The sequence below is a fragment of the Podarcis vaucheri genome (assembly GCF_965113315.1).
Source record: "Podarcis vaucheri genome assembly, chromosome: 15".
Taxonomy (NCBI): domain Eukaryota; kingdom Metazoa; phylum Chordata; class Lepidosauria; order Squamata; family Lacertidae; genus Podarcis; species Podarcis vaucheri.
The window spans coordinates 35,261,896-35,278,034 of record NC_138753.1 but is presented as its reverse complement, the minus strand read 5'-3'; the positions used below and the strand labels follow the sequence as shown (position 1 = coordinate 35,278,034).

Below are 16,139 nucleotides of genomic sequence, written 5' to 3'. Positions count from 1 at the left end.
TCAGATGTCAAAGAGATAAATAATTACCTGACATTCAGAAGACATCTGAAGGCAGCCCTGTTCAGGGAAGTTTTCAATATGTAACACTGTACTGTTTTTAACACTGATTGGGAGCCGCCCAGAGTGGCTGGGGAAACTCAGCCAGATGGGCGGGGTATAAATAATAAATTATTATTAGATCACCCTGCTTCCAACATTTGGCTATCACTTCACTACACATTGTTAGACATTTTGCAACAGGGTGGCTATTCTCTTTCCATCTTAAAGCCATGATGTGGTGCTGCTAAAATGTCCACATCTGGAAGCACCCCAAAGTTTGGGCCATAATTTTATGTGTTGAATCGGCCTTAATCCACGAAGAAAGGGCAAAAATGAGTGAGTGAGTGTGAAGCATATAGACATGCTTTTATTATTACAACTCTCTACACCAGCTGTAATAATGGTTAAATTGAGACAAAGTATAAATATGCCTACATTTATATTGATTATTTGTAATTAAGATAGTATATGAGAGGATTAACAACATCTGGAGGGTTATGGTCTCCCCACCCATTCCCAGCATTATTCACTCAAACAAAGGCTCAGGAGACTACATTGTTTCATCTTAGTACAATGATGCTAGTATTTAATGACTCTCCGTCTAGTTATTTTCCCTTCTCTATTTTCTGCCTTAGAATAAAACCTTGAGCCTTTACTATAACCAAAGAAGGGTAAATGCCCGATCCAAATGAGTTTGCAATTATTATTTTTGAATCCACTTTTAAAAACCATGTAATGTGAATTGTCTCTCTTCTTTCTAAGTTGATATCTTGTGTTAATTCCCCCGCCTCCACGGAATACCATAGAATTGGGGGGAGGGGGCACCAGGACAAACTTCTCAAAGATCTGACAACTCTCTGTCTCAAAAAAGAACCCCACCAGTTTATGGTAAAATCTAAGCTTTTCACTCATTCCCTGATTTTTAAGAACTCAGGAAGCATATAGGCCACAAGATGGCGCTCCATTACCATTGTCAGAGTAATTTTTTAGACCTTCTAACAAGCTTTGATGTACATATAGCAGACGTGTATGTGCTTTAAATCTGCTACCTTCCTCGATGGCTGCAGTGGACTCCAGTTGGCAAAAGCTTACACCAACAGAAACCTGTTAAGTCTTAAAAGGTCGTCTTCACATGTGTTGCTGTAAGAGATTATCAGCACATTTACCCCTTTGGAAGAGCTTCTCTAAGTCCTTTGATCCATAGTAAAGGTAAAGGGACCTCTGACCATAAGTCCAGTCGTGAGTGACTCTGGGGTTGCGGCACTCATCTCGCTTTATTGGCCGAGGGAGCCGGTAAACAGCTTCTGGGTCATGTGGCCAGCATGACTAAGCCGCTTCTGGCGAACTAGCGCAGCGCACAGAAACGCCGTTCACCTTCCCCCCAGAGTGGTACCTATTTATCTACTTGCACTTTGATGTGCTTTTGAGCTGCTAGGTTGGCAGGAGCAGGGACCGAGCAATGGGAGCTCACCCCGTCGTGGGGATTCGAACCACTGACCTTCTGATCGGCAAATCCTAGGCTCTGTGGTTTAACCCACAGCGCCACCCGCGTCCCCTTTGATCCATAGTACTGTACAGTTAACTGCTCCTTTCAACACTGAGGATGCTAAAAAGCACACACTGTGATTTAGCCCATTCAGGGGCAGCCAACGTGGTGCCCTCCATTATGTTGCGAACGAGAACTTCCATCACCCATGACCATTGGCCACGCTTGTCGCTTCCACTTTGTCCAGGTATCCAACTTAGTCTAAAAAAAATTGCTTCCATTCATCTTTTCAGTAGGAACCTATTCAATGGTGCTAGTATACCTTTTGGTTCTCGGGAGAGAACTACCTATTTCATTTGGAGCAAAATTTCCAATAGCTCAGCCAGGAATTTGTAGTTACACCATCAGGATTGTCCCTCACCATATCATATTCCAAGGGGGGTTGAGTTTGCAGCACTGCATCTATACACTTAAAAGATCCTCTGGTAGCTCTCTTCTTAGCTATAAATTTTGGAGAAACAGCTTGTGGGCAAAAGGTTTGATTGGCCATTGGCCATGCTAGCTTGGGGTTGATGGAAGTACATCACACTGGGCTAGCCTTTTAACAAATTTCCACGCTGTGATCTTTTTTGATCGACATCCGTTGTCCCTCTCTAAGTGGAGGCAAAGGAAAAAGCACTGTTGCCACAAAAAAGCGCTGCAGCCATTCAGACCATATAAGAGAGCAAATGTTGGGGGTGGGGGGAGGGTGCTCATCATACAAGAAGCCATCGCTTGTGTTCTTTAAATGACAGCATGCCCTGAAAATTTTTACGGATTATCATGGTACATGGTCATGCATTGCAAGCAGCCCATTTTAATTTCCTGAAACCAAATTCATTGCAAGTTGTAGAAGCTGAGTCCGCTCCATTCTCCGCATCCTCTCACTACGCTTGCCCTAGGCCATGGGTAGGCAACGTAAGGCCCGGGGGCCGGATTTGGCCCAATCAGCTTCTAAATCCAGCCCCCGGGCGGTCCAGGAATCAGCATGTTTTTACATTAGTAGAATGTGTCCTTTTATTTAAAATGCATCGCTGGGTTATTTGTGGAGCATAGGAATTCACTCATTAAAAAAAAAAAAATTCAAAATATAGTCCGGCCCCCCACAAGGTCTGAGGGACAGTGAACTGGCCCCCTGCTGAAAAAGTTCGCTGACCCCTGCCCTAGGCGCTGCTTTGGAAAAAGGCCAAGGCCAACAACTGCTGGGGGATCCCACACGCTCGCCCTCCCCTTTCCAATCCATTTCAAGGGCAGCTTTTGAGGGGGTTGTTCTTTTTGTTTTTAATTCAAAAAATCCGGGCTGCGTGTCACTCTGCCCTTTTTTCTTTTCGTAGCTCTACTATCGGCCCGCTCCTTCGCTCCTCCTCCTCTCAAGCGTTCGCGGAGGAGAGTCGGGGCCCCCGCCCCGCCCCGATCTCGCGATAGCAGCGGCTTCAGGAACGCGGACAATGGGGGCGCACCGGAAGTAGACATCTCACTTCCGTTTCCTTGGCCAGAAGCGGAAGGAACCCCTTCAGGCCGGCATGGCGGCGGCGTGGCTGGGCTTCCTGCTCCTATGCGGCCTGGTTGCCTTCGGCGCTTCGGCGCCCGCGGGCACAGAGGAGGATGCCTCGGAGAAGGAAGGGATTGGTGACCCAGGTAGGTGGGGAGTTTGTTTCCCGCAAGCGTCTCTCCCAGGCCCCCCCCTTTTGAGAGGCTCTGAGGGAGAGCCGCGCTCTGCACGCGCTCTTGGGCGCTCTTATCCGCTCTTTGCCTCCTGCGTTTGACGGTGTTTCCACCTCTTTCTCCTCCGCGCCATTGGCCGTTCCGTGGGGAATAGGTTCAGGGTCTGAACTCTGAACCCGCATTTCCCTGGAGTTAAGGCCAAGTTAAGGTGTTATGGGGGGGGCGTTACTGGTTGTGGAGGCAGCGGCGTAGTATGTTCAGAGCAGGCCTTTTGCGGGGTGGGCGCAGTGCCGGATTTACGTATAAGCTAAACAAGCTATAGCTTAGGGCCCCACTTCTTGGGCCCCCCAAAAAAACTAAAGAAAAAAACTGGATGTAGATTTCCAAAATATAAGATAAAAAAACAAATAAAATAAAACCTACGTACAGCAACAGTGTTTTGTGTTGTGTAGGCTCCTATTTGTTATGTGCAAATGGCTTTAGATACCTATTAGGTCCATAAATTACTATATAGCATATAGTAAAGGTAAAGGGACCCCTGACCATTAGGTCCAGTTGTGACCGACTCTGGGGTTGCGGTGCTCATCTCGCTTTATTGCCGCGGGAGCCAGCATACAACTTCCGGGTCATGTGGCCAGCATGACTAAGCTGCTTCTGGTGAACCAGAGCAGCGCACGGAAATGCCATTTACCTTCCCGCCAGAGCGGTACCTATTTATCTACTTGCACTTTGACGTGCTTTCGAACTGCTAGGTTGGCAGGAGCAGGGACTGAGCAACGGGAGCTCACCCTGTCGCGGGGATTCAAACCACCGACCTTCTGATAAGCAAGTCCTAGGCTCTGTGGTTTAACCCACAGCGCCACCCACATCCCATATAGCATATATTCAACACAAAAAACAGTGACAATTTGTTGTTGACAAAGGACAGCTGGACATATAAAGGGCCTCATTACCTTTAGTAGCATAGGGCCTCATCAAACCTAAATCCGGCCCAGGGTGGGGGTAGAAGTGGGGCCAAAGTAGTCGGAGGCCCCTGACCACAGCAGAGCTCTCCAACCATGTTTAGGGACAAGCGAGGCCCTCGAGGATCAGCCATGAAGTGCATTGCCTAAAATTGCTTGTTAGTCAGTAGTTACTCCTTAAAGTTGGCTACCTGGACCCTCACTGGGAAAGTGGCTCCTTTCATTTGGGAAGATGGTGAGGTGCAGGTCGGTTAATGGGAGACACAGGGCATATTAGCGATGGGGGATAATGGGCGCTGTGAAGATGAGATGAGCTTTGATGAATGCACAATTGAACTGTGCAGTATAGAACACTGCAATGCTCATTTTTGTAGTAGATATGCTTCAAAACATGCTTGGCAGAATGGAAAAAGACAACAGAGGCACACCTCTGTTAGAGGTGGAGGTTTGAGCACCAGGTGGCCTACCAGTTCAACTGGCGCACAGCACAGCAGTATATTTACATTTGTGTGCAAACTACATGGTGTGACATACTAAATGTTCTTTCTTTTTTTCATTTCAGGGACTCCCATTGAGAATACAGTTCCTGGACACCCCCAAGGTCATGAGTCTCCTCCACAGTCTCCCAATGAGCTAAAACCTGCTGATCCCAAGCAACTCCCCCAACAGGCAGATGCCCCTGGAAGCTCCCACGGTGATGAGTCTCAAGCACAGTCTTCTCTCAATAAGGCAAAACCTGTTGATTCTGATCGACCTCCCCAACAGCCAGGTGTCCCTGGAAGCTCCAAAGGTGATGAGTCTCATGCACAGTCTACTCCCAATAAGGCAAAACCTGTTGATTCTGATCGACCTCCCCAACAGCCAGGTGTCCCTGGAAGCTCCAAAGGTGATGAGTCTCATGCACAGTCTTCTCTCGATAAGGCAAAACCTGTTGATTCCGATCGACCTCCCCAACAGCCAGGTGTCCCTGGAAGCTCCAAAGGTGATGAGTCTCAAGCACAGTCTTCTCTCGATAAGGCAAAACCTGTTGATTCCGATCGACCTCCCCAACAGCCAGGTGTCCCTGGAAGCTCCAAAGGTGATGAGTCTCAAGCACAGTCTTCTCTCGATAAGGCAAAACCTGTTGATTCCGATCGACCTCCCCAACAGCCAGGTGTCCCTGGAAGCTCCAAAGGTGATGAGTCTCAAGCACAGTCTTCTCTCGATAAGGCAAAACCTGTTGATTCTGATCGACCTCCCCAACAGCCAGGTGTCCCTGGAAGCTCCAAAGGTGATGAGTCTCATGCACAGTCTTCTCTCAATAAGGCAAAACCTGTTGATTCTGATCGACCTCCCCAACAGCCAGGTGTCCCTGGAAGCTCCAAAGGTGATGAGTCTCAAGCACATTCTTCTCTCGATAAGGCAAAACCTGTTGATTCCGATCGACCTCCCCAACAGGCAGATGCCCATGGAAACTTTCAAGATGATCAGTCTGAAGAAGATCAAGAGAACGACAAAGAAGGTGGAGAGGGAGAGGGGACTCTTGAAGACACCCAGCCTAAGCATGATATGGGGAACTCCCGGGCTAGTCCAACGCCCAAGAATGGGCCTGAAAACAGCCACTTCTTTGCCTATTTGGTGACCACAGCCATTGTTGTTGCTGCCTTATATATTGCTTACCACAATAAACGAAAGGTGGGTGTTTTAACTTTTGTGAGTGTGAGCCAGTCTTGGTGCTTGGCAGAATATGTGCAGTAGTGACAGAAGTTTGGCTAGACATAATAGTGCTGTCATTAAAAGAAGGATCATTATATTTCTCAGTCAAACTTACCGTATTTTTCGCCCCATAGGGCGCACTTTTCCCCCTCCAAAAATGAAGGGGAAATCTGTGTGCGTGCTATGGGGCGAATGCAGGCTTTCGTTGAAGCTTGGAGAGCGAGAGGGGTTGGTGCGCACCGGCCCCTCTCGCTCTCCAGGCTTCAGGAAGCTATCAGCAAGCCTGGGGAGCCCGCAGGAGTTCCCGCAGGGCTCCCTAGGCTGCGGATAGCAGCCTGCTGCCCGGAGCGCAGGGCGCGCTGAAGCAGAGCACCCCGCGCTTCGGGCAGATATCTGCAAGCCTGGGGAGCCCGTGGGAGTTCCCGCAGGGCTCCCTAGGCTGTGGATAGCAGCCTGTTCTGGGGGCAAGGGAAATGTTTTTTATTCATTCCCCCCCCCCCAAAAAAAAAGGAGGGCGAAAAATATGGTATTTTCAAGTGAAGGCTGGGACAAGAAGCATTCATTGACATTTGTGTGATAAGTTGGCTTTTCTAATTACAGCACATTTAATCTACCCCCCTGCTCTCTGTGCAGGATTATTCTCCCTGGTCTGACTTTGTCCCATCTTCCTGAGTGGTGCAGAATATAAGAGTTTCCATTAAATTAGTGGGATGTGTAGGGATGGGTTGCCTTCTCTTACTTTGTTTTAGAATTTGTACCTCGTTGCGCATTCCCAGGGAGGTCCTTTGGAGATGTGTTTCAGTATACTAAACTTAGCCATCACCAGTCCCAATATGCGTCATGGGTGTGTAGTGGGACCACTTTCTTGGACCAATCAGAGGTGAGGTGTGCTTTAGGCCTGCGCGATACATTGGTGAGGACCAGGGCCAGGATACATTGGTTTGTGTATCAGCAGTATATCTTGAGTGAAACTGCCAGTGTTAGAAAGGGGATAGAAAACCTAGAAGCCAAATGGCTCTGGGGACTTGGGTTGTGGGTGCCAAAACAGAATGCCTAGTTGCCACTGTGGGGGTGTGTGTGTCAGCAACACTTTTTATTTATTATTTTGATAAGCATGAATTAATATGCAATTCACATAAGTGGCACATTGTTAATACCACACTTTTAGCAGAAATTGTTAATACATGTTTAATTGGTGTTTACAATAAAAATTTTGGCACTACAGTTTTCAAAACACTACGCTTTCTTGTTAAACTCCTTAACATATTGTCCATCTTTAACATATACAGTGGTACCTCAGGTTACAGACGCTTCAGGTTACAGACTCTACTAACCCAGAAATAGTACCTTGGGTTAAGAACTTTGCGTCAGGATGAGAACAGAAATCGTGCGGCGGCAGCAGGAGGCCCTATTAGCTAAAGCGGTACCTCAGGTTAAGAACAGTTTCAGGTTACGAACGGACCTCCAGAACGAATTAAGTTCTTAACCCTAGGTACCACTGTACTTGGAGGCTTCAGTCATCCTTGTTTCAGTCATCCTTGAGTGTCACCCAGGCAAAAGAAAATGAAGCACTATTTCTGGGTTAGCGGAGTGTCTAACCTGAAGCGTATGTAACCCGAGGTACCACTGTACTAGGGAGTAAGCCTGAATGTTGTTGGACTGTATTTCTCATATCTCTGTTGGCCGTACTGGCTTGGAATGATTGGAATTGTTGTCCCAAGAACACCCAGAGGACACCCCATTGGCTTTCCCTGCTGTTGACTATCTTCTGACCTCTTTCCTTTTCATCTTGTTTTATGCTGTGTTTTCTGTTTTAATTGGAGGTCTGCACATTTTAATGAAGCATTGGGATATAAATGTTGATAAATTAACTCTAGCTGCTGTCAATTTATCTACTTGTTTGTTCTTCCACCCATAGATTATTGCCTTTGCTCTTGAAGGGAAAAAATCGAAGTTAACCCGAAGACCCAAATCCAGTGACTATCAGCTACTGGAACCAAAGGTATGTTCTTGCCCTGTAGCTTCTTAAGCAACTCAACTGAAGTTATTGACCAGGTTGGATTTGATTGTATCTCTGAGCAACTGCAGTTAGAATCTGTACAAAGGTACAATATAAGCCAGGGATGGGGAGCCTCAAACTTGGGGACCACATGCAGCCCCAGGCCACACCCCTCATTGGCTTTGCACCATCTTTGAGTATTTTTGCCTGGCTGGAGTGTTTCCTTGAACTCTGATAATGCCTCTTCTTTGCCAGAATATAGGATAGACTGGTGTGTGAACAAAACTAAAATCCCCAGTTTTTGCTCTGCCCTTATTTGCCTCTGGCCTCACCCACCACTGACATCTGCCTCCTGAAAGCTTGCTCAGATGGGACTGCAACCCTTGGGCTGAAAAAGGTTGCCCATCCCTGATACAAGCCAGACTTTTCTCTCCAAAGACAGCTGCAGGTGAATATAAGGGTAAAGGGGCCAACTTATTAAAAAATTGTACTCTCCTTTTGTTCTCTCTGTTCTTAAATAGCGTGTCTCTTTTACTGATTACCAACTGAGAATCATAGGCGCATGAATATAGTTGCATGAGATACATATTGTGTTTGTGCAGTAAGTCCTAATCAGCACTGAAAGGACCAAACCAGAGGCAGGAGTTGAATGCTTATTGTGCAAGTTTGGTAAAAGCTTTATGGTGGAAGCATAGAACTGCGCTTCAGCTAGAGTGGGAAGAAGTCGGGTCTTGGAATAAAGGATATGCCAGGTCAAAGCATTCCATATTGAGTAAATTACAACAAATGCAGCAGGCCAGAAAAGATGCAGCATTAATCTGTAGCTTATTAAGATTTACAAGTTTATCCTTGTTCATAGATGAATGCGTCTGTGGAGGGTTGCAGGTTAGCCATCCCAGGTCTTCAGGGCATTCCTTCAAACTTGTAAGAAAGCTGTTAACTTAACTTTACATACCCAACATTGTGTAAGATTAAATGTCTATCTCTCTCTCTCTTTAATCTGGTGTAGAGTACCATCAGTACATTTGTAAGTTGATTTAAATCTATTTTTTCTTTCTTTTTTCTTTCTCTCTGTGCAGATCTAAAGTAAACCCAGAAATTCTTACGTGATGCTGTGTTGAATAAAAAAAACCTTGTTCCCAGTATGGGCACACACAAAACATGGAGGAAGTCTTGCCTTCCGTCATGAATGAGTACAGCCCTGAAGCCTATCAGCTCTGCTGCTGTGCCCCGGGGGAGGGAGGAGCAAGAAGTGCTTTTTCTTGTGCACGTGCACTTTGGAAATGATTATGCCTCAGTCTTTCTATCCAGTGTTTGTACACCTTTTGGCTACTTGAAGTTGAACTGTGTCCCCCCCATACTGCAACAGAAGAACCCAAAGGGGATAGTGTGTGTGTGTGTGTGCGCGCGTGCGCATCTCTCCAAATGATGTGGTATATGATTTCTACTGTGTCAAAGGGCTGGATTTAGGAGGCACTGTGCCTAATGCACAGCTTGGCTTCCTCGCCTCCTGGCTCCCTGGCATTTTCATAATAATTGATCTGGTGAGTTTTTAGTTGACTTTGATGAAGGCTGTCGACTGCTGTCCATGGTATTGAACCAGAAGTTCCCTTTGTGCTCCATTGCAGTAGCTGAGGCATGTTTTGCCACACAGACCATTCGGACGTCTTCTGTTTGTAGATGGCAATTTTGAGAAATAATTATTCAACGTTTCAACGACATAACTGCTAGAGATGTCAGAATACGTGAAAAGGCAGGATCGTCATACTCGGCTTGTGACTTCCTAATTCTTGATAGATTTGGCATATTTCTGATTCACTAGAGACTAAACGTCAAATGATCAGGAGGCTGCTGGTATAAAAGACTTTGGATTGGGGGTGTTTGAATCCCTTTCCTCCCCTCACTCTGTGCCAAACTTCTTAGAGAAGAATCTTGATTGATTTGTAAATCGATAGTGCCGTATCCCCATTCCAAAACGTCACAGGAGGATGGCAGTTGTGTCCGGGGCTGTTCCAATCCACCGAAGGCCACAAATAATTTAAAGATTATATACCCTTGGCCGATCATTTTGAAGGAAAATAAAACTGTAAATATTTGCTGTTTGATGTCACATATGCACTGTCTTAGCACTTAAAGAGACCCTCGCTTCTAAAAACCAAGAATTTAATTGCTTGTTACATAAGTCTAAAAGTGTTTCTTCACTTCAGAAACCTAATTTGAGGCACCGCTTCTTAATTGTGAAGGGCACTTGTGTAAAATAGATCACCAATGCACCACTGAAAATGGTAGTTCATGAGTGTGTGTATGTGTAATTGCATAGCAGTGCTGTTTTCTTTCCTAAATCCGAATTTCTGGTAATTCAACAGAGCAGGTTGTAATGCACAACAGCCTGTTCTATATAATGTGAGTTTAGGTTTGGTGGCTTTCACCACACTGCAAGTGTTCTTTTAGGCTGGTTTTATTTTTATTCACCACAAGGAAGTGGAAATGAAATGTGAATGAGAAAGTAATTTTGATGTTTGCCTGAGGTTGCATTTTGTCTTGTGTATTTCCTCTCAAAATCCTTTGCTTTCTCAAATGGAATGAAACCTGTTAAGCCACGAGTTGTCCCTCTCTGAAGGACAGTGGGCCCCCCCATCCTTTCTGCAGTTCCTTTCAACCGATTCTGCCTGCAGAAATGAAGCCAGTTTGTGGCATGGAGTCCACTTCAGATGGAGCAATTGCATTTTTGAATGCTCTTCTGCGGGAAACTTGCTTATCTGGTTGTCTACTGTGCAATTATAAATTTGCAGTCCATTATGAGCACAGGGGAGCCTTCAAACCCGATTCTCTCCTTGCAACCCCCCAGCAGCCTAATGTGGTGCAGTTCAATTCCACCACATGGGTAGACCACACCCAAGCCACTTTGCCCATGAATCTTTGCTATCTCATGGAAGTCCATGGGCCAGCTGTAGACCATTTGGTTTTTAAGTAGCCGTACAGATAAGAAACACACAACAAATGGAGAGGATGGGTATTGCGTGTCCCCACCGCCAACTGGCCAGTAAATGACCTCTTGGTTTGCAACCAGCCGATGAAGTTCCTCTTCTGGCACATAGTGTAAATTTCTGGAGTGCAGTAGGATTTCTGGCTCCGAGCTGTTGGTGAATAAGCACTGGTGGGTGGATTCTGTCATCGTACTTGTTTCTCTAATTCTGAAAGAAAACTGGGAATGTCCCCCCTTCATATATTTTGTGGTATTTTTACCTCGGGCAAAAGGCTAAAGTTTTAAGCAGGTAAAAGCTTGCCTGCTATTTCTGCGTTCAATTTTTTAAAAAGCTGAACATCACTTGAATCGAGTTCTGTTGCTGGATCACATTCCTGTCAAATGTGGGGTGGGGTGGTTGGTTAGAGGGGCTTTCTCTCTCTTTTTTAGGTCACCTCCATTCCCTATTTGATCCCATAAGTGTGCTTCTGGTTTTTGCAGCTTTAAAAAAAGACACTTTAGGGGGAAAAAGTTCAGGCTTGTTTTCAATCAATTTGTATTCCCCCCCCCCCTGTGTGGTGAATTAAATAAATGGATACATGAAACCTTTTGTTTTCTTGAAACATTAATTTCTAAACTGTAATAGCTAGGTGGAGAGATTATAATGAGATCTTTCCTCCAGGCCTCTGCACTCTGTTCCAACTATCCAATTTCCCCTTCCTTTTTTTCTAAACTGGAAAGCCCTGGGTGTTGTAACCCGTTTTCACAAGGGAGTTGCTCCAGCCCTGTGATTATTTTGGTTGCAAGGTTACAAGATCTAAGCGTCTTCGTTCTGAAAACACATCTCACACTCCTAAGTCATGCCACCTCAAATCATCCCTGTGGAACCATATAATGCTATTTACTTTTAGTCGCGTGAATGCAATCTCCATTAACTTTGTAGGGTGGAGAAAGCAGTTTCCTTGGCAGGTGGTTCATCGGTTTGGCTTTCACCTGTTAACAAACACAAAAGCAAATGTACAAGTCTAACAAAGCGAAAGCTGCTGACTTCCTGGTGCCATTTAGCGCATTGACACGTGTACATGTTAGTTGTCAGGATCTTCGCTTCCTGGAGGGAGATCAATCTGATAATGGTCTGGAACAGGTATAGCCTACATGGTGCTCTCCAGAAATTTTGGACTACAATCCCCATTACCCCTAGTCAGTGTGGCTAATGGTCAGGGATGATGGGAATTGTAGTCTGCAATGTCTGGCAGGCACTTGGTTTGCTGCTCCTACTCTAGGGCAAACAGCCAGGCCACAGCAGGTCTAGATTCCACTGTAAGGAATGAATTTGGCCCCTTCTGCATGCGGAGCTTGTGCTTGCTCGCTCCCCTAAGGGAAGTCCTGGTTTGTTGACAATACGCCGTCAGTGGAAAGTCCGATGATGAGGTGGATCTCACATGGCCCAAGGGATAGAGGTTATGTTAGCTTTCAGTCAACAAGAGTACAGTCATTGCAACCCAGTCGGGTCCTGGGAAATTCCAACACAACCTAGGAAATCACATGCAGGATGATGAGTGGTCGAGGCCCCTGCTCATAACAGCTAGGATCCTTTGATTTTTTTATTTTAAAATAAAATAGTTCCAATGCTGCCTCATCCAGGGGGGTAGGGTAGAATCAAAATTGTATTGTTGGAAGGGACCCTGAGGGTCATCCAGTCCAGCCCCCTGCAATACAGGAATCCTGCCCACAGCCATCCCTGGGGGGGCTTGAACCACCGAACCACCTGGTTAGCATCCAGACACACTGCCTCCTTGTGCCACAGGAGGGCTATCACTTTGCAAGAAGGAGTTCCACTGGCCTGGGATGCCTAGCCCTCAAAGTTGGTATGGATGCGGTATGTTCACCTCAAACGGATTTTCAGCTTTCAAGGTGTCTAGGGGCACAGAAAGAGGCAGCCCTGCAACAGAAATTTGAGATAACTGATAATGGTCACTGACTGCATTGCCTGGCCAGTTTGGGCTATTCTTTTGAGATGATAAATACCTTAGTTAATTGAATCCAGGTCACAGGCCTACCCTGTCCATACACAAAATAATGCCCTTAAGATTGGATGTGAAAGATTTGTAAGTCAAAAGAACCATTGGGAGAGGTTTCCCCAAGATACTTCCTTTGGCAGAGGAAATATTTGGGTCAATAAGAGTCAAGATTGCTTCAGGATTGCTCTCCTGTACTTTTTCAGACATGTGGTTTATGTACTTATTTATGTGTGCTTACCTTGTGCACTTAGGAGATTTCATTTTATTTATGGCACCTTAGAATTCTTGTCACACAGGCCTTCCGCCCATTTGAAATCTTTCTAGCCATTTTAAGGGCGTTAGCTTTGGTTTGGCCTAATTCTTTGTCTGCTGCTCCCGTTATGCACTGCATTGTCTCATTCATCCTTGCTAATGTTCCTTCTATTGAAGCAAAGCGGAGCCTTCCATGCTCCGAGTAAATCTGTCCTTAAATGCTTAATTTCTGCTGCCTTTTGCAGTGCAATATCTGAGGGGACTGACAGACTCTCTGCCACTTCCCCACCCTCTGCCATTGTGAGTCTTGCCCTGTGCTCCAGAGCTGCCTGCAACATGAAATGGATAAAAGATGCTACTTCTGCTTTTATTTTTTAAATAATCTTTATTCATTTAAATTACACACACATACAGAGATTTTACAATCTCATACTACAAAAAGAAAATCAAAGAAAAAACAATTAAGAAAAATGAAAAGAATATACAGAAAGAAGAAAAAGCAGATTTATGTGCATAAAAACAACAACTTAATCTTCCTAATTAATACTTAAATAAACACTTAAATAAAAAAGACTTCTGACAAAACGAGTCTTCCAATCATTCTCATTGCACTGTTTATACTGTTGTTGTTTTTCCTGCACAGTTTTATATTCTTTAATATTGTTCCCAGCTACTCCACAAACGGTATTTGTTGTGTTTACAAGTATCACTCAAGTTCTTCTAATATGGTGTGGTTGGTACAATGTGATCTTATATAAGCCTTAAATATTCTCCATTCTCCAAATATTTTCTGGTTCAATACTCCTCTAACTCTTCCCGTCAGTTTTGCTAGTTGTCATAGCTGTCAACTTTCAGATTTGAAAATAAGGGATCAGCAGCCTCATCTGTCCCGGGGATAGTCTACTACGGGATATCTAACAATCCGGGATAGCAGCGAGAAACGGTGCTGGAATAAGGGATTTTCCTGCAAAAAAAGGGAAGGTTGACAGCTATGCTAGTTGTAAATATTCTAACATGAGTATCTGCCAATCGGTGATTGTCGGTATTGTTTTGTTTTTCCACTTCCTCACCACAAGAATTCTTGCTGCTGTGGTGGCATACATGAACAGTGACCATGTCTTTTTAAATTTCTAATGGTAAAATTACCACTGCTACTTGTGCTTTTAATTGACTTATGTTTCTCTCTAATCTCGATCAGTGTCGGCCAGATAACTTTTCACTACTGCTTCTGCTGAACTTTGGTTTATTTTGGAAAGAAAAATAGCTTTAAATAACTTCCAGAGATCTCTCAGGGCAAACAATCATCTTCATTCAGCATTGCTCCACTCCTCAAAGGGCACCGGTTCCTCACCCCCTATTTTAGGCCTGTGCCAACATCACCTACTTGCCATCGTGCAATTTGTTTTAAAACACAGTTTCACTTTAAACGAAGAGCCAGGGCCCATTTTATTAACTTGCTTGAAGATAAGCAAACCAGGCCACCCGCAGGTTGATCTGATTAGCTGGAGCCGATTAGCAAAGCTCAGACATACTTTGTTAGGAGGGTGCAAAGTTTAGGGCACTAAAACCTGGGTGACACCGGTGCCTGCCTCCTGTTGTTGGTATAGTGGCACCATCACCTAGATGTTATTCCTGGAAACACAAGGCAGAGCAGGAAACGGCAGCTTTAGTTGCCAACTGCTGGTTTTATTTTCCCCGTAAATAGCAGGGAGAGGAAATTTGTTCTTGTAATTGTTTATGGCAACCTTACAGAATGAAGTCTGTAGTGGATTGCAGGCATCTAGCGTTTGGAGCCCAGATAATTCTTGGATAATTTCAGCATGATCCTTCCTAGAAGTGCGATGTCTTGACCTGATCACTGCAGAAGCTTGACCTGATCACTGCAGAAGCTTTATACAGTGGTGCCCCGCAAGACGAACGCCTCGCAAGACGGAAAACCCGCTAGACGAAAGGGTTTTCCGTTTTGGAGGCGCTTCGCAAAACGAATTTCCCTATGGGCTTCCTTCGCAAGACGAAAGCCCATAGGGAAATCTCCGGGACAGCGGGGAAGCGCAGCGCGTCTTCCCCACTGTCCTCGGACCTCCTCCGAAGGCTGGCGGTGGGGCGGAGAGACCTTCTCCCCGCGCCAGCCTTCGGATGGCTGTCCTGAAGACTTGTGGTGGGAGGAGGGTTTTCCTTCCCACCGCCAACATTCAGAATGCTGTTGGCGGTGGGGAGGAAAAACCCTCCTCCCACCGCAAGCCCCGGGAACAGAGGAGAAGCGCTGCGCCCCTTCCCCTCTGTTCCCGTACCTGTCCTGAAGCCTTTCTCTGCACCGCCAGCCTGGCAAGCGGTTTCCATAGGAACACATTAATTGATTTTCAATGCATTCCTATGGGAAACTGTGCTTCGCAAGACGAAAAACTCGCAAGAAGAAAAAACTTGCGGAACGAATTAATTTCGTCTTGCGAGGCACCACTGTAACTGCAAAAAAAGGGGAAGTGCCTTTCTTACTATAGGATTAAAGGACATTTGGGTAGCAGCAGCTCTCTTGACTCGTAGCATCGAAAACAAGCCTTGACAACTACTGCAATTAAGGGCTGGCTGAACGTGTGATGTGGGGAAAGGAGATATTGGGGGCACGAGGCATAGTTTGTGCCTCGTGTCCAAAGTGTGCACAAGTTGTATGTGCATAAGATCTCTCCATGTTCTCTGGGACACTGCAGAATCTTTAGGAATTTTTAGGAGAGCCAAGATGGCTTTTGGATTGCTCTCCTGTACTATTTTAGGTCCGTATAGTTAAAGCTATGGTTTTCCCAGTAGTGGTGTATGGAAGTGAGAACTGGACCATAAAGAAGGCTGATCGCCAAAGAATTGATGCTTTTGAATTATGGTGCTGGAGGAGACTCTTGAGAGTCCCATGGACTGCAAGAAAATGAAACCTCTCCATTCTTAAGGAAATCAGCCCTGATAATAATAATAATAATATAATGATAATGATAATTTATTATTTATACCCCGCCCATCTGGCTGGGTT

At 45.4% G+C, this 16,139-nt stretch overlaps 1 protein-coding gene across 1 annotated transcript; it reads left to right on the top strand.

Annotated features, from left to right (window-relative positions):
- Nucleotides 1-3,047: 3,047 nt before the first annotated feature.
- On the top strand, nucleotides 3,048-11,455 carry TGOLN2 (trans-golgi network protein 2). The gene is made up of 4 exons (XM_082200554.1): nucleotides 3,048-3,202; nucleotides 4,754-5,865; nucleotides 7,805-7,888; nucleotides 8,965-11,455. Exons 1-4 carry the CDS (start codon nucleotides 3,088-3,090, stop codon nucleotides 8,968-8,970), a joined length of 1,317 nt encoding a protein of 438 aa, XP_082056680.1. The 5' UTR covers nucleotides 3,048-3,087; the 3' UTR covers nucleotides 8,971-11,455.
- Nucleotides 11,456-16,139: the final 4,684 nt, after the last annotated feature.

Bases quoted from the DNA above. Each gene is read 5' to 3' on its own strand.
- TGOLN2 (XM_082200554.1), top strand. From the start codon at position 3,088: ATGGCGGCGGCGTGGCTGGGCTTCCTGCTCCTATGCGGCCTGGTTGCC. The intron at 3,203-4,753 runs GTAGGTGGGGAG...TTTTCATTTCAG, and splicing joins GGAAGGGATTGGTGACCCAG to GGACTCCCATTGAGAATACA. The intron at 5,866-7,804 runs GTGGGTGTTTTA...TTCCACCCATAG, and splicing joins CTTACCACAATAAACGAAAG to ATTATTGCCTTTGCTCTTGA.